General features: G+C 38.5%; 1 protein-coding gene across 1 annotated transcript in view; it reads left to right on the forward strand.

Moving 5' to 3' along the window:
- The window catches only part of Sas10 (UTP3 small subunit processome component Sas10), a 234,556-nt gene that overhangs the window by 123,967 nt on the left and 85,793 nt on the right, over positions 1–24,796 (forward strand). The window contains exon 7 of the mRNA XM_090383933.1: positions 22,329–22,421. Coding sequence (XP_090240059.1) covers positions 22,329–22,421 — 93 coding nt within the window. The remainder of the gene's footprint in view (positions 1–22,328; positions 22,422–24,796) is intronic.

Below are 24,796 nucleotides of genomic sequence, written 5' to 3' on the forward strand. Positions count from 1 at the left end.
ATGCCGTAATTTTCATCTTTAAGCATGCTGAGAGACTTGCATTGTTCAGAAGGTTTCTTGATTTATTTTTAATATAGTTCATGTTCAAAAATATTTGCCCACAGAAATTCGTTAAACCAAAAACTGAGAGAAGTCCAAATGCAAATATTTTCAAATTTATATACGTGCCCGGTAAGCTACACCAAGCATCAAACACAATTTGGTCTTGCTTTTTCAACTCATCTATCGGCATCCATCTATGTAGAATTGCAGTGGTAGCCTTTTGCCTCTCGAAGTGCTCAATTTCAGTTTTAAGGCATTTTAGTCTTGCATTCCACATGTCCTTGATTTTTAAGTCCTCTAATTCCATTTCAAACTTTGTTTCATGTAGGCTAAAAGTTAGAGCCGCATGCATCTTGTGAGCCACAGGTTGCCGACCCCTGCTTTAGATCTTGGAGCATTCCTTGATGATGGGCAATCATGGAAGGTGGAGTTGCACAAAACTCCAGAATCCATTGATGAAAAGACAGATGGTGAAAAAATGAAGGTGCTCTAACAACCTTTGGTTCCATTACTGACTGGGTGGACAAAACAATGGGAAGGTCCATCCTGGATTCAGTAGACGGTAGGTTTGATTCCCTGGGTGACCACTCAGCAATAGATGGGGATGCAACCATTCTCTTAAATTCCATGATGGACATAGAACCCCACCTTATTGGATTCTTCACTATTCATTTTACCTGCCGATTCATTAAACAGCACAACTATGAAATTGGAACCATCAAGCTCTCCCGATGAAAACATTTCAAAAATGCTTTTGAATAATTTGTCTTCACCTGAGTTATCAACTCCTACACCTGCAAGTGTTGTAACTGATACTGATTGTGATCCTTTGTCTGTTAATATTAGCTCATTAGATTGCAGTAATTCTTATACCGAATCAGAAACCATTGTGCTGCCTGATGAATCATCACCAATATTTATTGATGATGATTCATCACAACTTGAATTTCCAGAGAAATCAGTCTTCTCTGCTGCAATATGTAAAATTGAAAACCAATCGTTTTCCTGTTTTTAACCAAATAAACCAAAGAGATTAAAGAAATCTAAACAAAGAAAAAAGGTGCAGAATAAAGTGCTGCACAATACAGATTAAAGAGGACAGAAGGGCAAGCACTCCAAGATGAGGTTGAGTGTATGCTAGACGAGAACAGGAAACTGAAAGAGAAAGTTCAGTAGTGAGATATCTTACTTGAAAAATTAATGAGAGAGCTGTTTAAGGCAAAAGGCACTCTTAAGTAGTGAGATATCTTAATTAATTGACTTAAATTATGCAAAATACTTCACTTCTAATACTTTCAAATCATCGATATTATAAAAGTGGACATTTTCTGTACCAGACAATATAAATAAATAAAGTAAAATAATAATAATATAAAAAACAGAATATTCATACTATTTCCATTTTCATAGGATAATTATCTACATTTCTGAACTTAGTCAGGCACAGTGCCTCTGCCGTGTTGAGAGACAGCTTATACCAGCATTCAGCAAACTGCTACTCATAGGTTACTTCATGCGATACCATCTTCTGTTATTCCTTGAGATTTTGGATTTGTATCCCCAGGTTCTTGTCTTATACCAGCATTCAGCAAACTGCTACTCATAGGTTACTTCATGCGATACCATCTTCTGTTATTCCTTGAGATTTTAGATTTGTATCCCCAGGTTCTTGTCTTATCTATGACCCCTCGACGTGGGCACCTGTACGTGGTGGGGGACCTCCCAGTGACACTGCTGGACTTTCAGATTAGCATCACTGGGATCCAACGCCCACAGCCTAGGTTCCAGGTTAACATCAATGGAATCCAGCATGTTTGCCGTACGCTGTAACCCGTGGAAATTCGGAAAGAGGGATCCTGGTGGTTGAGGGGCCCAGTTTCAACACACCACTTTGGCCCCTGCTTCGACAAGATGGGTGGTCCTGAAAGACCCGGCTAGGATCAATCGGCTAGTAGGTTCGCCTGCGAGGGTCAACCGTGTCAGTGCCATGCTCTTACCCTCATGGTCCAAGGGACAGGATTCAGGCTGGCGGAGGGGCGGGTATGGTGTCTGGGTAGCTCTGGCGTTCCACTCCCGAGCGCATTTATTGCATGCTGGGTAGTAGGCATCCCTTTGGGCTCCGTAGTGGGTGGGGAGCCCGGGCACTGAACCATTTCAAAAATTCATGAATCCTGATAAACTTACTTCTTCGGGGGGCCCAGCCCAGTCCCTATCTGAAAATATAGATGAAGACACAGATAGCATTATTGCTACAAAGAGGCAGTGAGCTGAAATATCATCAGGGCCTGTTCCAAGGTTTTTAATTATACATTCTACCAGCGAAAAACCGATTGGCAAAATGTCACCCTTCTTTATACAGAAAGGGTTAGATGGGTTAGCAGGTTCCCCCAAATCAGTTAAGAGACTCCATTCTGGTGACCTCTTAATTGAAACTAAAACTGACAGGCAGTCTGAGCAGCTACTCCGAGCAACTTCAATCGGAGGAGTACCCATAACAGTGACACCACATAGAACACTCAATTCATCGAGAGGTGTCATCTCAGTGGGATGAGTGGGACCTTCTCGATGTTACCGAGGAGGAAATCTCAGAACTGAAACCACAGGGAGTTATTGCCGTAAAGAGAATTAATGCACGTAGTGATGGGAAACTTGTCAAAACTAGAAATGTAATCCTGACTTTTAACTCACCTAAGTCTCCTGATCAGATTAAAGCTGGCTACGTCAACTGTCCAGTACGTCCATACGTTTCAAACCCTTTATGGTGTTTTAAATGCCAGAAATATGGACATTCTCAAATGGCCTGCTGTGGAGTCCTTGCATTCGCTTGTGTTTTAAATGCCAGAAATATGGACATTCTCAAATGGCCTGCCATGGAGTCCTTGCATTCGCTTGATGTGGTGCAAAGGACCACGAAACAACAGCAAGTTCAGCCACAAAACCCACCTGGATTAACTGTGAGGGAGAACATCCAGCGTACTCACGAGCATGCCAGAGGTGGAAAGAAGAAAAAGAAATCCAACGGCTGAAGGCACAGCTAAACATATTATACCAGGAGGCAAGGAAAGCAGTGACACCTCTAAATATCACCAAACCCACCTATGCCCAGAAGGTAGCAGGAAGATGTTCCATCAGAACTCAGACAGACATGACCATTCCTCCAAAAGAGTCATTCACTCCCACGTTTCCTCTTAAGCCTACAAAAACCTGCACAGAAAGTCCAATCAGCTGCCACTCCTATATCGATACCTCCCAATGCTCCACAAGTAACAAAAGCAACTTCCAAGGAAAAGACTAAAGAAAGTTGAAGCATCCCTTAGTACCCAAGAAAACATGGATGCCGTGGAGGAGGTACAAGAAGATTCAGTCTTGGAGCTCTTTGCTGAGGAGGAAATGGACACTGGACAGCGTCTGTACTTCCCCAGGAAAGATAAAGCCAAGGCTGACAAAAGTAAGCCCTCAACACCTTGGAAGCCGCCTGATGGACCCACTAAGCCAAAATAATGTTTAAATTCCTACAGTGGAAACTGTTGTGGATTCCGGCAAAACAATGATGACATCAAGGCCCTCTTGCAAAAGAATGAGCCAGTTTGCTTTTGCATACACGAGACATACCTGAAGGCAAATGAAAACCCTTCCCTTTGTAACACTGCTATCGTCCAAAAGGACAGAACCGGGGATGGACTTGCTCATGGGGGTGTTGCTATACTTCTAAGCAGCCATACCCCATTTCAAACTATTCCGGTCTCTACTAAAGTAGAAGCGGTAGCGGTTCGCCTAACGGTGGGGTTTTTATTAACAGTCTGTTCGGTTTATTTACCACCTGGGGCTGATATCTCCCAGAAAGACCTTGATCTCATCATGCAGCTGCCTACTCCTGTCTTACTCTTGGGCGAATTTCAATGAACATAACACTCTGTGGGATAGTGCCGACGTTAATGAAAGAGGATGTGTCATAGAGCATATGCTCACTGATAATGATCTTTCCCTTCTAAATGTGGGAACTAACACCTTTTTCCACATGCCTACCTGTACATTCTCGGTTTTTGACCTCTCTATATGCTCCCCCTCTCTTCTTCTTTCACTTAGGAGGTAGAGGAGAACCTTTATGGAAGTGATCACTTCCCTGTGATAACCAACTTACCTAAAGGGAGGCTGTGCCCACCTTTTAGGTTACCGCAATGGAAGATTGATCAGGCTGACTGGAATAACTTTCAACACCTGGTTGACCTTAACATCAGTGCAGTCAGTCAGGAGCCTATCAATGATGCAGTGGCATACATCACAGAAAGCATTGTCCATGCAGCTGCAATTCCAAAAACATCTAGCTGGTTCTGCCATTTCCAAAACCTTGGTGGAATCCTGAATGCACAGCAGCAAAAAAGGCGTGGCGCGTCCGTAGCCAGGTGGGAAGGAGCAGCAGTGCGTATCACACGCTTCTTGATTAGACTGGGGTTTGAGCCCGTCACCACCAAATACGGAGGATGCGGAAAGGTCAGGGGGGGTGCCTCCGTAGCCAGGTGGGAAGGAGCAGCAGTGCGTAACACACGCTTCTTGATTAGACCGGGGTTCGAGCCCGTCACCACCAAATACGGAGGATGCGGAAAGGTCATTCAGGGAATAACCACCGCATATCCCGGAGCAATATGGCCTTAGTTGCTAATGCTCCTAAAAACCAAATAACAAACATAACAATAACAAGCGGAAAGGTCAGGGAATGACCACCGCATATCCCGGAGCAATATGGCCTTAGTTGCTAATGCTCCTAAAAACTACAGTTGCTAATGCTCCTAAAAACTAAATAACAGCTAACAACAGCAAAAAAGGTGCAAAATATAGCTTGGGGTTATTTTCTGACTATATCCTACCACAGTCAATCTTTTAGCCTTCAAACGTGCACGCGTGAAAGCACGATATACTCGTCGTCAGAGCCAAAAGGAATCCTGGATCTGCTTTATATCTACTATTACCCAGTCTACCAGCAGTAAAGCTATCTGGGACAAAATCCAGAAAATGAAAGGTAAATATACATTGCACCCTTCGTCGGTCCTGGAATGTAATGAATGCATTATTGCAGACTCAACTGCAATAGCCAACGTACTTGGGGGGACCTTTTCTGCCATCTCGTGAACATCTTCTTACTCCCCAGAATTTCTGGTCTGGAAAGAAAAACTCGAAAAGCAGCCAATTAACTTTAAATTGACTGAAATTGATAGCGTAGCTTAATTTGAGTCAATTTAAAGTTAACTTTAAATCAACTGAAATTGATAGCGTAGCTTAATTTGAGTCAATTTAAAGTTAACTTTAAATCAAAAAGTCGTCTTATCCCTATAACAGGCCGTTCATCCCGGAAGAGATAAAAATAGCTCTAACTCTTTCCAAGGCAAGTGCTGTTGGACCAGACCTTATCCATTAGGATATGATCAAGCATCTGTCTGCAAAATCCATGGGCCAACTGGCTCTTTCTATACAACAGAATATTTCAAGAGCAGTTTCCGGATTCCTGGCATAAGGCATTCGTGCTTGCCTTTCCTAAGCCAGGAAAAGATCCTAAAATCCCAATGAACTACCGTCCTATTGCTCTGACCAGCTGTCTGTGCAAAATTCTGGAGAGAATGGTCAATGCCTGCCTTATATGATATTTGGAGGCAAATGGGCTCATCTCCAGATTGCAGTGCAGCTTCTGTAGGAACAGGTTAACTTTGGTTAATTTAATCAGGCTCGAAACTTCCATTCGAGATTTTTAAAATGAGAACCTGATGTCCGTGTTCTTCGATATGGGAAAAGGGTATGACACAACTTGGAGATTTGTAATTTTAAAAGATCTCTACAGCATCGGCCTTAGAAGTCATCTCCCAAATTTTATAAACTTTTTATCTCGTCGTTCTTTCCAAGTCCATGTAGGATCTACTCTCTCTCTTGCTCTTTTAGCCAAGATGAGGGAGTACCTCAAGGATCTGTTTTAAGTGTTACGCTTTTTGCCATCAAAGTGAATACCAGTACAGAGCAACTTCTTCTAACTGTAAATTTTGCCCTCTATGTTGATGATTTTAGCATATTCTGTCACCTGCAACTAATTGAGAGACAACTGCAATATGCCATTCACCATCTGAACTCATGGGCAGTGAATAACGGATTCAGGTTCTCTCCACAGAAGACTGTTTGCATGCATTTTTGCAAAAAGCACAATCTTCACCCTGAATCTGAATTGAGGCTTGGACTTAATGCTATCCCAGTAGTACCCGAGACTAGGTTTTTGGGGCTAGTATTTGATAGAAAGTCGAATTTTCTACGATACATTCGTCAACTACGTACGAAATGCACGAGAGGATTGAATATCCTACGTGCAATCTCTTCACATTCTTGGGTCCTGACCGGTGCACCCTTTTGTGATCAAGGTTAGATTATGGGTGCCAGGTATATGCATCTTCTAGACTCAGTGTACTCTGATGGCTGGATCCCATCCACCATCAGGTGATCCGTATTGCCACTGGAGCATTCCGAACATCTCCCGTCCAGAGCCTATATGTCAATGCGAATGAGCCCTCGTTATCGTTTCGTAGGAAACAGTTGTCTCTACAGTATGCTTTGAAACTGAAATCCCTGCCAGACCATCCGACGTGGAAACCCGTTTTAGAGCCACGTTGGGGAAAATCTGTACAACACCCGGCAGACTGCCAATCAACCATTCGGTATTCGTATCCAAAGGCTACTTAGCGAGTTGAACATCACATTAGACAAGGTTGCTCCGGCACCAGGGCAACCCACTCCACCCTGGCATGCTCATGTCTGTCCCAAACTGCAAACTCTCCCTTAACAATTGGAGAAAGGACAGCACACCATCCGCTGTCTGCCTGCAGCTCTTTTTAGCACAGCGTGCAGAACATTCTGACTTCTTGCAAGTCTACACAGATGGCTTGAGGTCAGAAGTGTGTTGGATCTGGAGCTGTTTTCCCAGACACAATGATATCTGAGCAGATCTCCCATGAATGCAGTGTGTTCACTGCAGGGATGCACGCAGTTGAGCTAGCCTTGGATCATATACAATCCTCCACCCATCACAAAAAATATATTATGTATACCGATTCTCTGAGTTCATTGCAGGCTTTATCATCGATGAGGTTCAACCCTCATCCTGTCCTGACCCAGATACAGCAGAAGCTGCACTTCCTGTCACAATCTGAATTTGATGTTCGTTTCTGCTGGATCCCAGGCCACATTGGGATCTCAGGAAATGATATGGCAGACTTTGCAGCCAAATCAGCGAACCTTTTTAACTCTTGCCAGCTAGTCCCCTATACAGACTACAGGCAAGTAATTCGAAAGAAACTAGTATCCCAATGGCAACACTTATGGCATGGACAGGCTGCAAACGAATTATGAGATTAAGCCTGTAATTGAACATTGGCAGTCTAGTCTGCGCAGGAACCGAAAAGAGGAAGTTGTTCTATCTCGGCTCCGCACTGGACATTGTCACTTGACACATTGCTATCTGCTGAGGGCAGGCGAACGTCCTATGTGTAGAAATTGTGACACCATTTTAACAGTCCGTCATATTACAAGGTTGCTCTGGCACCAGGGCAACCCACTCCACCCTGGCATGCTCATGTCCCAAACTGCAAACTCTCCCTTAACAATTGGACCATCTTAACATCTGGATAAGTTAACCAGAAAAATTAACCAGTTCAACGCGAGAACGAGAGTAGCCTTGTGCAGGCAAAGTTTTTACTGCTCCTGGAATAGAGAAATTTTTTCTGTTTTATTAGCTTAAATTGGCATATTAAATTATTTTCTAGAGTAGCTTTATATTCCTAGTTACGATACTTAGTTTAAAGTTTAACTTAGAGATTTTGTAGGTAGTATTGGTAAGGTAGCAAGTCCATGTGTTACTAGTTGCAGCTGTGCTGAACGAGAAGTTTTTTAGCCATATTTAGCCGCATTATTGACCAATTGTTATATTAAATTATTTTCTATAAGTAGCTTATAGACCTAGTCAGGATTCTTAGTTTATTCTGAATTGAGACAGTGAGATTTGGAAGTTAATTAATACTTAAGTGGCCATAGATTTACCATTCGTAACTTGCCGGCATTGTTATACGATACGTTATATCCCGAACGAGACAGTGTTAGCTTAGTATAGTATATAATATAATATTATCAATTTATCAGTAAAATCTATTAATCTTGTTAAGCTTCATTGTCAATTAAATTGTACTTTTTAACTAAATACATATAACGACTTAGATTACAAACGTAACAAAATTAATTGATACATAACTTGATACGGAAGTTATATAAACGGAACTCGTAGATAATACTCGATACTGAAAAATATATATAGCGTTATAACTGTGTTGGGATACAAGTTTATTGTTATAATTTTGTACTGAAATTGAAATTTTATTGAAATTAAATCGAAATCATGACTCAGACCAGAGCAGCAAAGCAAAAGGCTCAAGCTAATGGGAGTGCTGTGGCTCAGGGGAGAACTGAGGGGGGCCAGTTGCCCTCTGAATCACAGCCTTTTAAAATGCACTACTTGCTTGATCTTTGCGGAGCAATCGGGTACGGGACATGATATTGCCATGGGGGATGTCTTTGTGTGTGCACGATGTAAGGAGTGTAAGGAAATCAGGCGACAATTCAGCGTTGCTATGGGCCTATATGAGAGCTTGAAGGACAGGGTGAATGCCCTCGAAGGATCTAAATTGAGGGGCAAATCAAGCTCTCAGCTGCCCACATCAACGCCAGAGCTTGCACTTGGTCATCACGCAACACAGCGGCAACCTTCAAGACAGAATGCACTGGTCCCACAGGAACTAGTAGTTGTTGGTGACTCGGAAAAAAGGGAAACATGCTTTGTAAAAAGGATAGGTGGAACAGGACCAGGGTATGTCTTTCAGGGGCAAAGGTTGATGACGTTGTAGAGCAGATAATTTTAAGGGCACAAAAGGTGATGTAGTTGTACATGTTGGCACTAATGATATTAAGAGAAAGAGACCGGCAGAATTACTTAACAAGTAAGTAACAAGTAACAAGTAAGGTCACTGTTGAAAAAAAGCCGTGAATTAGAAAGTGTCTGCAATTCTGCGCAGACACGATAGGAGGGAGTATATGATGAGAGCCTTGTCGATCAATTCGGCCCCGGAAAGATTGTGCAAGGCTCAAGGGGTAGAATTTTTTTCAGCCTGGTCTGTACTTGTTAACAGGAGAGACTGCTTCTACAGGGATGGGATACACTTTAAATAGAAAGGGTGCAAGAATATTTGCTGATGCTATCGAGGCAGTGTTAGGTGGGTCGGAAAACTGCTAGCTTGGGGGATACAAGGACTAATAGATTAACAGTAACCACTGGCAGAGGTGAAAGTAATTCTTGCACTGCTTTTATTGGAATGAGCAGCCTGGAAAACAAGATGCAGGATATTTCAGAGACTGTGGGGAGTCATTGTGGTTCAAGTGAACACATGGGTTGTGTTAGGGTAGCTAAGAATAGGAACAGGTGTATGTATACTTGCGTGTACACCAATGCTAGGAGTTTGGTAAATAAATTTGATGAATTTGAGGTATTGCTCAAAACATCAAAGGCAGATATTGTTGATGTCAGAGACATGGTGTCACACAGATATAAGGAATGCAGAACTGGAATTTGGGGAGTACAATGTGTTTAGAAAGGATAGACAGGATAGGAAGGGAGGAGGGGTTATGCTATTAGTTAAGAAACACATAAAATCCAAGGAAGTGAAACCAGTCGACATCGCTGGACAGTGCAGTGTCGAGTCAGTTTGGTGCGTTATAAGCATTGGGAGATCAAAATTGAGAGTAGGAGTGTGCTATAGGCCTAATGATCCTGATGAGTATAATAAGAAACTGTACAGGGAAATAGAGTGGGCCAGTAAATCAGAGAGTCTTATAATGGGGGATTTTAATTTTCCCAGATATTGACTGGAATTTGTGGGTTGGTCACTCACACACTAGCAAGGCTTTTGTGGATTTATTGGATGATTGTTTTCTACACTAGCACGTTCGGGAGGCAAGCAGAGGGAGTAATACTCTTGATCTAATTGTCAGTAGTGATTCTTCATGCATTAAGAATCTGCAGATAAAGGAACCACTAGATGGCAGGTTGTTTGTTATTTGGTTTTTAGGCGCATTAGCAACTAAGGCCATATTGCTCCAGGGATATTCGGTGGTCATTCCTTGACCTTTCCGCCTCCTCCGTATTTGGTGGTCACGGGCTCGAACCCCGGTCTAATCAAGAAGCGTGTGCTACGCACTGCTGCTCCTGCCCACCTGGCTACCGAGGCGCTCTAGGTGGCAGTGATCACAGAGTGCTGAAGTAGGATTTACTCAAAGAGGTAACTATTATCAGGGGTAAAGGGAAGGGTTTTTGCTTTTGTAAAGGCGACTACGATGGTCTGAGACAGTATTTAAATTTTATACAATGGGACTAACTGATGTTAGCAACAGCAAATTCAAAATGGGAAGCATTCAAAGAACTTATCTTGGAAGCTACTAGGCTTTACATACCAACTAAGAAATATTGTTCAGGGTTTAGGCCTAAATGGATGTCAGATGAACTAAGAACAGCTTCATTCCAACTTCAATTCCAAAATGTGCGATCCATTAGGTATAAACTGAATGAAGTTGAGGAGCTCTTGCTGTCCAGTTCAATGGACGTAGTTTACTTCAGAGAAATCTGGCTTGACCCCAATGAAGAAACGTTTTCCTCTACCTGCAAGGTATCAGATGTTGTGTACGTCTAGAATAAACCGGAGGGAAGGAGGAGTTGTAATTTTTTTCAATGAGCAGGTATTTTCTGTCCTCCACTCAGTATCGTGCCAGTCTAACTCTTTCGAGGCAGTTCTAGTTACGCTAAAATCTAAAAACAATAACAGCCAGAACAATTCTCTCGACATTGTCGCAGTGTATATCCCACTGGTTCCAGATGCACAAGTAGTTGATGAACTCCTCATTTGGCTGCTTAACCATCTCCATTCATCACTGAAACACGTCGTGTGTGGGATTTCAATCTCCCGAATACTCAGGGAAACCTCGAGAAGAGACTGAGTGAGCGTCTAGGTATATTAGGTCTCAAACTGGTTAGCACACACCACCCACAAGGGGCGAAAGCACATTAGCTCTTGCGTTCGTGTCAGCAAATTGTGTGGCTAATCAAAACCCTACAAGCAACATACAGTCTGATCAAAACCCTACAAGCAACATACAGTCTGATCATAACCCCATCATTCTCTCTGTGCAAATAGAAATGCCCATTACTTCTGGAAGAAGGAAAGTCACAACCAAAATAATTACAGCGGCCAAATACCTTAATCCTGAAAAGTGTGTTTATGCGGCTCAAACAATCCCATGGGATGTCCTTGAGGAATGCAATCCCGAACTCGGGATTGACCTGATGACAAGATGGATAGCCACTGTTTCTCTCTATGCTTCAACGAAGAAACTAACCATCACAGAGCATTCAAAGGCCTGGTGGAATCCAAAAGTCTCTGAAAGTTTCCACATTAAACAGAATTTGCACAAAAACTGGAAAAACTCCAGCTCACCCTCCGATAGAACTGCCTATTCCCGAGCTAGGGCGCTTTTTATTCAGAACAAGAGGGCGGTGATAAAACGTCACCTAGAGGATACCATAAATGAGGGGGAGCCCTTCCATAGAATCCAATCAGAGGATGCCATTGACTCACTCAATATGAGCAGTTGACTTGACCATATAACTAGGTTAGCTGCTCAGCCAGAATCTACTACACCGATAGAATTCCTAGTCATTTCAATTTTGACAGATCCCTTAAATTCAGTTCACCTCACCAAATACCAGCTGATTGACTCAATGAATAGCTTAGCACCTACGGCCTCATCAGGTACTGATGGAATTCCTCAGTTTATGCTGAAATGCCTCAGTACATTCGTTGTTGATCCTGTCGTTATTTAACAAGATCCTTAATCAAAAATTTTTTCCTCCTATGTGGCATGTCTGTCTTGTAAGATCGCTGCCGAAAACACGCTCTGCTTCTCAGCCCAGTCACTTCCGTCCAATTTCCTCTGCATCATGCCTATTAAAGCTCTTTGAGAAATCTTTTCTAAGAACATTAACCATCCAAATTATGCCACAATAGCTACCGCAGATCCATTATGCTACCCGGTCAAGATCCACTGCTACAAATCTAGTCGCCGACCGGGCTAGCCGGGTGAGTAAAGTGCCTGCCTGGCAACCCAAAGGTCGCGGGTTTGATTCCCGCCTCGGGCTTGGATCAAAATACTGCAAAAACCTTGGGAGGTGCATTATGGCCACAGAAGCCTATGTGCCAACAACTACAAAAAAAAAAAAAAAAACAAATCTAGTCACCACCACTACTACCAAGATCCTCAAGGCATTTGAACACTGTTTGAATCACCGTTACATATATCGACGTCCAGCCAGCATTTGATTCCGTATGTCTTCACGTGTTGGCAAGGCTACTTTGTGAGTATTACCTCATTGGTGGAGACATGCTCTTGTTTTTTCAGACGGTGCTGGAGAACAGGACTATTATTGTTCGCGATGGCCTTCTGCGCAAAACAGTACTATTACAGCTGGAGACCCACAAGGTGGGGTCCTGTCCGGAATCTTGTTCTCAGCTATTCTCATGCCATTTGTGACAGGCTGAACTGATATCCTCACCTTTGCCGATGACATGAAACTGTTTACTCCCATCAGCCCTGGAGACACTGCTGAATACATCAATACAGTCAGTCCTCCTATAGCATGAAAGTTGTGTTTCTAGAAACCCTTGTGCAATGCAAAATCGTGCAATATAAACAACAGGCCCTATGGGAAAAATAGGGTTAGGTGCCAACCACCCAAGATTGAACACACATTTGTAACCAAAACCATTACCAAACACAATAAATAATTACGACTATTACGTAATAAAATATTGCTACTGCTTTTGCTTCTATCGTAAGCAAACTTGTTTTTTGTTTGATTTTCTATCCAAACAGATGACAGCCGTTCCATCTCTTCCAATTCTTTGTGTCTTAATCTAATGGGTTTTAATTACATTTTGAGTTGTTCCTGTTATGAAAGTTGTTTTTATTTTCTCTGCATTCTTTGTAATTCTCGGCGTTGCCTCATTTAGGCCTGTGGCACGTGCAATATCACGTATCACAAATTCATATTTTTTCTCTGTCGACAGAGGTGGACTGGCCATAAGCCTTACCGGGGTGGGCCGGAGGCCGGTGTGATTTTTGCCATAAATGCTAGTATGAGGCCTCTACAAATTTTCCTGGGTAAGAAATTTTGACCTAGTCCGTCTCTGTTTATCGATATTGCTTTTCTTTTTCTATCTGAATCTGTAGCATCTTCACCAGGACACTTCCTTTTCACACCTTTTAAGTATTTCACTCATTTTTAGGGAATAAAGCACAATTACAAAATGATGAGGCACACTTGATACACATAAACAAAGCTGCGCGTGTGTAGCAACTGAATAAACAACACCGTAAAGGCAGAGACACACACTATGAACACCACACTAGCTCACATTTTACTAAAGCACGTTTCTGGGGGTTACTACCATAAAACAATAAAAACAATTTCCAGTTGCGTTTCTGCTAGTGGAATCTGTTATAAACTGGTAGTAAACTCGATCTAATTGCATTTGCGATAATACCGATAGCTGGAATTGTGTGGGATTTTACGTTATTATGGTGAAATGTGTTTCCTCTTTACTGATATAAAAAACATAAATACATTTTCAGAATCTTCTCTTCATTCCTATCGTGTTGCGTTCGGTTGGGATGATTCCGCATTCGACTGCCATTTCTTGTACACAGAGGCGAATTGTGCATAAGCGAATTCGGTTTGTGTTATATACGATATCGTTCCCCTATTTATAAATTGTGTATGATCGAATTCGTGTAGTGTAAATATGTGTTATACGATGGCTGTACCTTAATCCTTCAGAAAATCCGGAATCTTGAGGCCTTCTTCTCCGGTTTCGGACTTCAAATCAATCCCGAGAAGTCAAAACAGTTGACTTTCTCTCTCAAACAGAGCCCAACAATAGTACAACCCATTTTAAGAGGATGCACGATTTCTGCCGTCCAACAACATACAGATCTGGGCGTTATTTTTGATGGTTTATATTAAGATGTGTTTATCCAGATATATTAAGATGTGTTTATCCGGTCATACTCTACGGTGCCGAAGTCTGGACTTCAACTGCTATGACCCATCTTAGACAGATTTTTGTGGGGGAATTCTGACTACTGAAGTGGACCATATGGAAATTTTGGCTTTCCCCTACACCAAGGACCACCCAGATGGCGGCAGCTCTCAACATCAGACGCCATCCTGCCATCATTCATGAGAGAAAACTCGTCTTTGCCTTCAAAATGATGGTCGGCATTATTTCAGTGCCAAATTTCTGGGCTAACTGCGGATGGAGGATCCCAGTCCCAAGCCTTAGGGATTATCCAATCCTACAGGCCATTCCAAACCGGTAAGGAGCTAACTGATTGGTTCCTACCCGTGCAAATGCTGCAAGACATTCAGTCCTTGGACGGCGACGTCTACAAATTCGCAGTCGACAAGGAATATAGGCAGAAAGTACTCGGTCGACTTGCTTCCCAGGACCACGTCAGAGGACATTAGAACCCGCTCCCGGAGACCTATTCATCACTGCCTTGAATCCATCATCTTAGTGTTCAAACCTTTCAGGAGTCATAATGATTTTTTTTTTTTTGTGTTTATTATGTTGTGTGATTTCTTTTATGTAAATCCCTGGCTTGTAGCCATGAAGGGAGTTGTATACAGCAATGTGCTTTCTGTATATAATAAAGGGTTCTTCTTCTTCTTGATGATGGTATATCAAGCTTAATGTCCAAGTTTGCAGACGATACAAAGGTTGGCAGGGTTGTTATGTACACTACTGACATTATGCTGCTGCAACAGGATCTGGAAAGGTTGAGCAGATGGGATGAGAGGTGGCAAATGAAGTTTAACATTGACAAATGTAAAGTACTATGTATGGGAAACAGTAACCCCAGAGCAACGTATCAACTCTGTGGTACTACACTGACAGTGGTAGAGAATGTAAAGGACCTGGGGTAATTGTGCAGGCAGATATGAAGTTCTCTGAGCAGTGCAGATGGGCTGCAAGACTCTTCAGACCTGAATACAGTATTACAAATGGGTATACCAATCTTCTTGTAGAGGGATAATGACATTTTTCTCTCTACTAGCAAAATTCATGGACAGGACAATGATATACAGGAATTTTTCTAGCAGGGATAAGGAGGTGATTATTCCCTTGTATAAGGCAATGGTCAGGCCACACCTTGAGTACTGTATACAGGTCTGGAGGCCTCATTTCAAGAAGGATGTAGAGCTGCTGGAATGAGTACAGAGAAGGGCAACAAGATTAGTGAATGGAACAAAGAGTTGCTGTTACGAAAAAGGCTTAAGTTTTGCAAATTACAGTGTTGGGAGACTAGGCACCGGCGAGGTGATCTGATAGAGGTGTATAAAGCCTTGAATGGTTTGAGTATGCTCAATGCTGATGGGATTCTTCCTCTTGCTCAGAATAATCACTTGAGAGGGCATAAATTCAAATTGAGGAAAGACAGATGTAGGATCGATGTGCGGAAATTTGCCTTTAGCCAATGGGTAGTTGGTTGGTGGAACAGACTTCCATCCCTTGTTGTGGAAGTTGATAGCCTAAATAAATTTAAGGGTGAAATGGGAATGGTTTTTTTTTTTTTTTTTTGTGGCTGATGCTGCATAAGGTTGGTTTTAAGGTTGGTTCTTGCATCATATGCCTCTACTAATGCTAATGCTATTTTTTACAACTTATTAATTTAAATAACTTTATCTAGAATGTTTTTATCATTTTATGCTTTATGAACTTTTTATAGCGTATACTCCTTTACAATAATATATAAACAATTATAATATACTTTTATATTGTATACCTTTTTGACTTGGTGCGTTATAGCCTTCGATGCTAATGCACCATAAAATCCTTAAACAACCAACCAACCAACTTATCTATGAAGCCGTACTCTTCAGACCTGAATACAGTATTACAAATGGGGTATACCAATCTTCTTGTAGAGGGATAATGACATTTTTCTCTCTACTAGAAAAATTCATGGACAGGACAAACCTAAGTCTTTTTAATCTTATACCACTTTTAGCTCCTCTTCCCCTAGCTTATATGTGACTCTTGTTCTCACTCTTTCAAATCATCAACTTCCAAGGGAAGCTGATTTTAAATAGGGAGGGACCCTATGCATTACTCTGGTCCACCTTGAAGACCATTTATGCCAACTCTCTGTCTCCTATCTTTTAGCCAGTCTGCAATCTAGTATAGGATCTTATCCATTACTCCCCCTTCCAGTTAATGTAGCATCCTTCCACAATATCAAAAGCTGTATTGAGATCCTGATATATAATGTCAAAATTATCACACACATCCACTGTTTCATGATTACATTATCAAATCATTACATAATCTTCTAAAATGCCCAGACATGATCTCTCCTTAATTGGTTTATGCTGAGATCTATGTAAGATACTGATCCTGTTGAGATGGTCCTGAATCACATCCCCCAACCACAGACCTCATGATTTGTCCTTCCACTGAAGTCAATCTCACTGGTGCCCAAAAACTCCTCTTTAGCACCAACTTTGTGGATCATGGAGATACCAGCACTTTTCCAGTATGAGGGGATCTTCCAGGAGGCTAGTAAGGCTAGGAATTAATGTACCATGCTGTTTGGGAATGTTAATGAGAATGGATTGGGAGTGAATTGGGTGGGAACCTATATTGTGGGTAACATTACAATTAGCAGATATTATTATTTATTCTTTTTCAGTAATCATTGGAAGATAGTGAATTTAATTATTGAGATGTTTTGCTGTATATCTTACTGTTTTAGTATGACAGTAAAATCTAGCTAATTTGAAGTTCAAGACCAAAATATGTCTGTTTTGATTTAAATTGGTTCAAAGTATGTGTAGTTTAGTGCATTAATATTAATTAATTAGTAGAAATTTTTAGTCACATGCTCTTTTAAATTTTTTTATTTGTCTGTATTGTTGTATAGTTCAGTCATGCCTAAGTGTACATTAATAAAATTGTTATGTTGTTTATTTTGTATAATAGTACATACCTGCGAGGAGAGGGGGGGGAAGAAGGGGAGGTGTATATCCATGATAACTAAGCATGAACTGCTTTTGCTCATTACACTGTAAACCAGACCAATTTTATGTCACCTGCTCACATAGTATAATTAGCACAAACAGCTGAGAATGACAGACAGAAAATGCTCAGTCTTAGTACATTGCTGATTATTGTGAAATTTTACCTTTTTTCTTTTTCTTATTTTTTTTTTTTTTTTGTGCGCATAAGTCATTATTTACGGAAAAGATTAAAGTATAGAAGTCGTGCAAGATGTTATGTGCAACTGTATAATATATTTCTGTCTTCTGAGATATTATACTCTTTTGATGTGGTATTGCTCTACATCAATGTGGATGTTGAATTAACCTTAAGAATATTGTCAGTGTTATTGAAACCAGACACTGCCTTAAAAGAACGTAGTAAACTCACATTGGGAGATTTATTTCCAAACTCATAATTTTTATTAACAAATATTCAGGCCCCCAATGGGCTTTAGTTAACAGTAACTGAAAATAGTATATTAACCTCTCACAGGTTAAAATATTTGAGACGATATTCACATATTGGTAACAGAACTGACATGCTTTTAAACCAGTTCAACATATGTTCCATCCCAGATTAAGATATATACACTTGAAATAGAAGAAAATACTGGTATAATTTTTTTTAAACCTAACTATGAAAGTTCAAAAGCTTATAACTGCTTGTATGTTTAGAAAACCTTCTCATTCGGGAACCCCTGCATTATAGTTCTCATCACCCATATAGTGTAACAAAATATGTTCTACAAACATAAGTGCATAATGTAAGATAGTGTATCAAAAGACTTTAGAATTTGCATATTATGTTACATTAGTACATACATCATTCCGTGTGAAATCTTTTAAAACTCTCTCCCTCCCCCAATAAATGAAGTTATAAATAGTCCCAAAAATCTTATCTTAATATCCAACAAAAAAAAAAAAAAAAAAGCCACCACATCATTACAACAAAATAATAACCATACCATACTACCAAAAGGCCTCCGTAGCCGAGTGGGCAGGAGCGGGAGTGCAGTAGCACATGCTCTGAGTAGACTGGGGTTCAAGCCCCTGACTGCTGAATACGGTCGATCTGCCAACTCGCACTGGACCAGCGTGGCAGATTATGGTCCATTTCCCTCAGCATGAATCGTTGAGGAGGCTTCCATCCTGCAGTGGGTTGATAATGGCTGTGCTTTACTGTTTTTTACTACCATAACAAACAAAATAGATAAATTTTCCATAATACAGATATCAAATTAGTTTTTTTAAGTTATTCAAAGATCAGCTCATTTTTTCAAAATCCTATTAAAGTGAACCATGAAATAAATGACAATGTTTTCTGGCTAATAAATTGCCAGGATAATTGCCAAGCAAAAAATATATTGGATCGGTATATGTGAGATATTATCACAATTACAGTTTTAAAAATAATGGAGGAGGACAAATCAAACTTTCTACACTTGTTAAAAAAATAATGTACACACGTGTGCACGCCAAAGTTAAATAATGCATATGTTAACCCTAATAAATGAAAATAATGAATATAAATTATACATAAATGAAGCTCTGGAAATTACAAAATTTAAACTACAAAATGAGAATATGTTCACCAGACTACTTGTAGAGTTTCAAGGATATTGAACTTAGACAAGATCAGGTTTGCTTCTCTCCCCATGCCTTCCCCTAAACTGAATTGCATTTTCTAAAAACATGTGATGACCGCCCCATACCACCATTTTATTTTTGTCTCATAAATATCAATTGAAAATGAGCTTAATCTCAAAAACGTTTTTGTAGTTTTTGTTATTTCTACAAGATGAATTATCTCCAGTGAAGTAACTCTTTCCTGATTTCATACTTGGTAAATTATGTTTATTTTACAGTTTTATTTAGGTTCAAAAACAGTTAAACTTTGATTGGAATGCATTTTCAGTCTGATAGACTAACTTACATCTCATAAGTTTTAAAATTCTTTCATCTATACTTTTTATGATCATTTAACCTAACAGATAGTGAATTGAGTTGCTTATGAAGAGGCTTTTTCAAACTTAATATTAAACATAAACAACTGAACAAGTGTAGCATTACTCATATATTTAAATAAAATAAAAAGTTTTGAACTACAAAGACAAGTTATAAATAATGACAAGTACACAGATTAAACAAAATATTAAAAGGTAAGTTCTATTTTTGTGTTCAGCATTTTATAGAATAAAGTAATGAGGAAAGAGAACTGCACTCACTACCTAGACACTCCCAGTGGCAACAGTTATGACACGGAGAGGTTGCAAAAATATTGGGTAAGCTTGTATTCAAACTGAAGCAATTTAGTCTATAAAGGAATTGGAGAGTGGAAGCTGTTCTTTCTCACCTCCACATAGTCATTATGTATGCATTCATTTCTGCCGAGGGCTGATAGCCTTCCTAATGTGTAACACCATTTTAGCTACCAATCACATTTTGTCTGAGTCTCTTTGTTTTATTAATGAGCATCATTTATTACTGCATTTATCCAACTGACTGAGTCCCATACACACAGTCAGATTCAAGCTGACAATGACCATATTTCAGCAGTGTTCAGTTTTTTAAAATGTCTGAACTTGTATAGGCAAATTTAAAACGAAATTTTTAATATTTCTCAGGTAATGTCTATCCTTTTTATCCCTTTTATCTTTTATGTATTGTACTAGATATATACTTTGTTTAAATAGCAACCAATCGCAATAATCACTGAAATCCCTACTCTGCCTTTCTTCATGTACAGGGGGAGTCAGAATTATGAAAACACACTTAACAATTCTTAATTTGTGAATCTGATAAATAAATTTAAATACTTTTTTAAAAATTTATTTAGCATCAGAATTAAGAGTTTGGCTTTCATTTAAAAGGAAAAACTCATTCAGGATATTCAAAATGTCCTCCTCTGGCATGCATGCATAAATGGCATATTTTGTCAACACTCTGGCATACAATAAAAATTTTGTGTTTAATGTTGTATTATCATTTATAGATCCTCCAGTGTTTTTGATTTTTGAGTGTACACTTTATCTTTTAGATATCCCCATGCAAAAAATCTTAAGGGACTGGAGTATGGAGACCTTGGAGGATATGCAACAATTCAAGATTCAAGATTCTTATAATGCTTAATCAATATATTTGCAGTTGTCATTAATGCCTGTCTTCTTGAATTCTGTGGCGAATGTTCAAATGCATTAATGCAGTGGTTCCCAAACTACTGAGATCTACGGACCCTTTCAAAAAAAAAAAGTTCACAGACCCCTTCAGATTTCAAAAAAAGTTTGCAGACCCCTATATATAACATATGCATGTATGTTTATTTTTTTATATATATATATATATATATATATATATATATATATATATATATATATTATGTGAGGTAAAAGTTAAACAAAAGTAATAAAAATAAATAAGGCTATGTAGCTATCATTAGAGGCAGCAAATGCACATCCTCCACATGATGCCTAATTATATCTGATAATTAAAATAAACATGATATTTAAAATAGAAACATCAGCCAGTAGTACGGCAATAATGCAGAGCGAAACGAAACGCAAAATAATATAAAATAAACAAACAGGGAAGGGAAAGTAGAGATAATAGGTAGTCGATAAACCCCTGTAGAATTTAGTCAATTAAGTCATTAAACCCAATTAATAAAAAATGTAAATTTAAAATAATGCCAATTATAAATAATTTAGCGGTACCCCCCTCGAAGGTACCAGTTCCAAAAAACGTGAAATATCACCAAAAAGGGTTAAAGAAACTACCAAAAAACTAAAATATCAAAATGATAGACTGATCATCATGCCCCCTATCGACAGAGGACCACGAGGCCAATAATGGTCATGGAATCGCTGCATTTCAATCGTCATACTAATCATCGCAAAGGCAGAAATATCGAAGAACCAAACCACCCTTCCATTCTCCGATGGATCAACCAATGCAGAGGATTTGCATGGCGGTGGTCCTTATGCAGCGAAAAATAAACTATAGAACAGAGAACACTCTTGATCAGAGCCACACCACTGACATACTGCAGGCTTAACCAGCTTATATAATAGAAAGGAAAAGAATAGATGGCGGCACAGGCGCTGCTTATTTAGCATATCAACCCACTACTACCACTAATTTATATTATGTGAGGTAAAAGTTAAACAAAAGTAATAAAAATAAATAAGGCTATGTAGCTATCATTAGAGGCAGCAAATGCACATCCTCCACATGGTCGACCACCGTTTCATGGACCACCTGGAACTGGTCTATGGACCCCAGTTTGGGAAATGCTGCATTAATGCATTAGATGAGTTATTGTTAGATTGATGACGACTGCAATGTTTTTGATACTTCTTGATTTCCTTTTACTGCTCATCTTATTGATATTGTGTACAGTTCCATGTTCCTCAAATTTATTATTCAGACAGATTATTGTTAGATGAGTAGGTGCCCATGTTCCATATTGTCTTTCCCATGCATGCTGAACGTCTGTGACATTTTAAAATTTCCAATACCATTTAAAAATCACCATTGTTTATTCAATATCAAAACAACGTACTTTCCAGTTTTCCCTTCATCACAGTTGGTAACAGTCCTTGCTTGAATGTGACTAGCATGTTTCTAAATTGCATATTTCCATCCATGAACCTGAGTATGTGGTAAAAATTATTAGAAAATTGTATTTATTTATGTCTCTATGTAGTTTATTTTTTTAAATTTTGATATTGGAATAGTGAAATGATCACGAGACAATAGTAAAACTGCAATTCTAAGCCAGACTGAAACACTTGTTTTTGATTGATTCAGTAGATAGAGATAAGAAATAGGAGTGATTACTTTTTTTATTTCATTTTTCAAAGTTTGTTGCTTCCTTTTTTGTTGAATTTGTATAGCTAAAGAATATAGAAAAAAATATATTTCAACCTGGAGAAAAAATTAAAATACATTTGCTTTTTAAAATTTTCTCTTTAGTTATTGATAAATAAATAGAAACAATTGCTTTCTTAGTTCATTTTCCCAAGTATATAGAGGATATAGGAAATGATTACATTTTAATCTGCAGACTCCTATGAAAAAATCATCAAAAAGCATCGAGCAAGAAACTGAAAAGATTGTAAGGGACTTAAGAAAATTGACCCATAGAGAAAAACTGGAGGTGAGTAAATAAAAATTAAATTAATTTTTCATGAATATACATGTTGTATGTATTTGTATATAAGCTTAACTACAGATGCATGAAAACCCTTAAAATCAGTACAGTATTAATTTATAGCAAGGATCGATCAAGCTACATTAATTTTCACGTTTTCGTGCTTTCAGATTTTCTGGAAAATGAGTTAAAATCAGTATTTTTTATACCATTTTATTTTTTGTTATATTAGTTAATTTTTATGTGTATGATTATTGTTATGATTTGTTTTATTCTTATCTGAAACAGCAACAGCATATTTTTTTAAACCAACTTTAATCGAAATTGGAATATCGAGTACAATGTGTATTGAAGGAATGCGATGACAAGATGGAGTGAGGGAGGAGTTAATGCTGCTTTTGGTTAAGAAGAAGATAGGTTGTAAAAGAGTTCAACCATTGGATGTGGGTCACACTTAATATTGCATCAGTTGGGCATGATGTAATCACTGGAAAAACAGAAATGAGAGTTGAAGTATGTTATTGGTCAAATGAATATAATGAATATTTACATAGACAAATGGAATTGCAAATCAGATTTCCTTGTCATGGAATCTTAAATTTTCAGATATTGGTTAATTGGCATATCTGCCAACTCTAGGGATTTATAACAGAGACCATCTTTCAGACTTGTTTTGACCCTTCTCCAGTTCACTCTCCTAACAGTTTTTCTTTGTCTTTCTTTCTTTTTTTTTTTTTTAAAACTTTTGCCATTAAATTCAGCATTTCTGCTAAATGTAATCTTCATCTTTCTAGTTAATGAATTGGCCATGAAGTGTGCTAAGTCTACATTGCATTAAATATGTGGAATACACAAAGCAGTATGTGTTGTGCCCCATGTGGAATGTACCATTTATTTAAATTTTTTTTATTTGTGTGCGTGTGGTATGAAGCTAATTAACAATGTCCTTCCATACGATGCCAATGAAGTATGTACAATTTTTCATGTGTAATTATAAAATCTGACAAAGGTAACATTTGCTTTGTATATTTATATATAGATGCGATTTTTCAAGGATGTGATGGGAAATGCAATGTAACCTGACATTTGAAAATTGGTTTTGAAATGTCAGATTATGTTAACTTTAAAAGAGTACCAAATGCTCCGTCCCTCATCTTCACTTTGAAATGCACTGCATTTCAAAGTGAAGTGAGCATTTGGTACTCTTTTTTTGAAATGCACTGCATTTCAAAGTGAAGATGGAGGATGGAGCATTTGGTACTCTTTTAGTTAAAAAAAAAATCTGGAATTTACTCCCTTGATCCCTACCCCATTCATCTTATCATTTGAACCAGTACCCATTATGTTCTCCATATGCATTGGGCGGTTAAAAATGCATATTGCTATACTAACTGGAAAAAAAAGTTGAACCTCTATTCATGGCTGCATTATCATTTTTTAAAACTTGGAGTTCTGTGATAAACAAAAACAATCACTTAAGTTATAAATTTTAATATGTTTTGTAATTAACATATTATATTTTATTTTTACAATGCATATAGTTTTATGAATTGTAAAACTATGTATTATGACTGCGTAAAGTTTTTCGAAAATGGGGGGGGGGGGTCCTGTGATAAATAAAGTGTGATAATTTAAGATATTTTACATATCATAGTTGTTAGCCAGACAAAAAAAAAAAAAAAAAAAAATGATTGATTCATTGAAACATGCTTAAGCTACAAAATTGGAATATATAATAAGTTAGAGTGTTATAAATGTTTTACTTTTAATTAAACTACTACAGCTAGAAATATAATTATTTATACACATGGTATATAAAACAAAGAAATCAGTGAGAAATAATGATCAGAATTGAAAGCCTGTGTTATAGGCTTTTAATCTTGATATTTTTTAACCTAAGTCTTTTTGCAGGCAAAAAGTCAGCCTGCACAAAAACAGGAATATATATATATATATATATATATAAAAAACACTTAACAATAGAAATTGAAAAAAATTAAAATTTATAAAACAGAAATTATAAAAAATAAAAATAACTTTTTAAATATAATTTATATTATAAAAATATTTTAATTTTATAATGGTGGACACAGCATTGTTTACCAAAGAAATAATGTTAACACAAAAAGGGGGGGGCTGCATGCTTTCCTGTGCAAATAAATGACTATTGGATGTAAGTTTACTACTATCTGGAAAAAAGTGCTAAAAGGAAGGATAGATTTAAGCAGTATCAATTGATTCATGCCACTGAAGTAAAAAAGATTTTTAAGCATGTTTATACATATTGGCTCTCTTTGGCTGTATGTGTAACTTGATTGATAGGAAGTGGCAATGTCTGATATGTTTAAATAAGAGGTTAGAAGTGACGAAAAAAGTAATAT

The sequence above is a fragment of the Mastigoproctus giganteus genome, chromosome 10 (assembly GCF_048544385.1).
Source record: "Mastigoproctus giganteus isolate SK-2022 chromosome 10, ASM4854438v1, whole genome shotgun sequence".
In the NCBI taxonomy this organism is placed as follows: Eukaryota; Metazoa; Arthropoda; class Arachnida; order Uropygi; family Thelyphonidae; genus Mastigoproctus; species Mastigoproctus giganteus.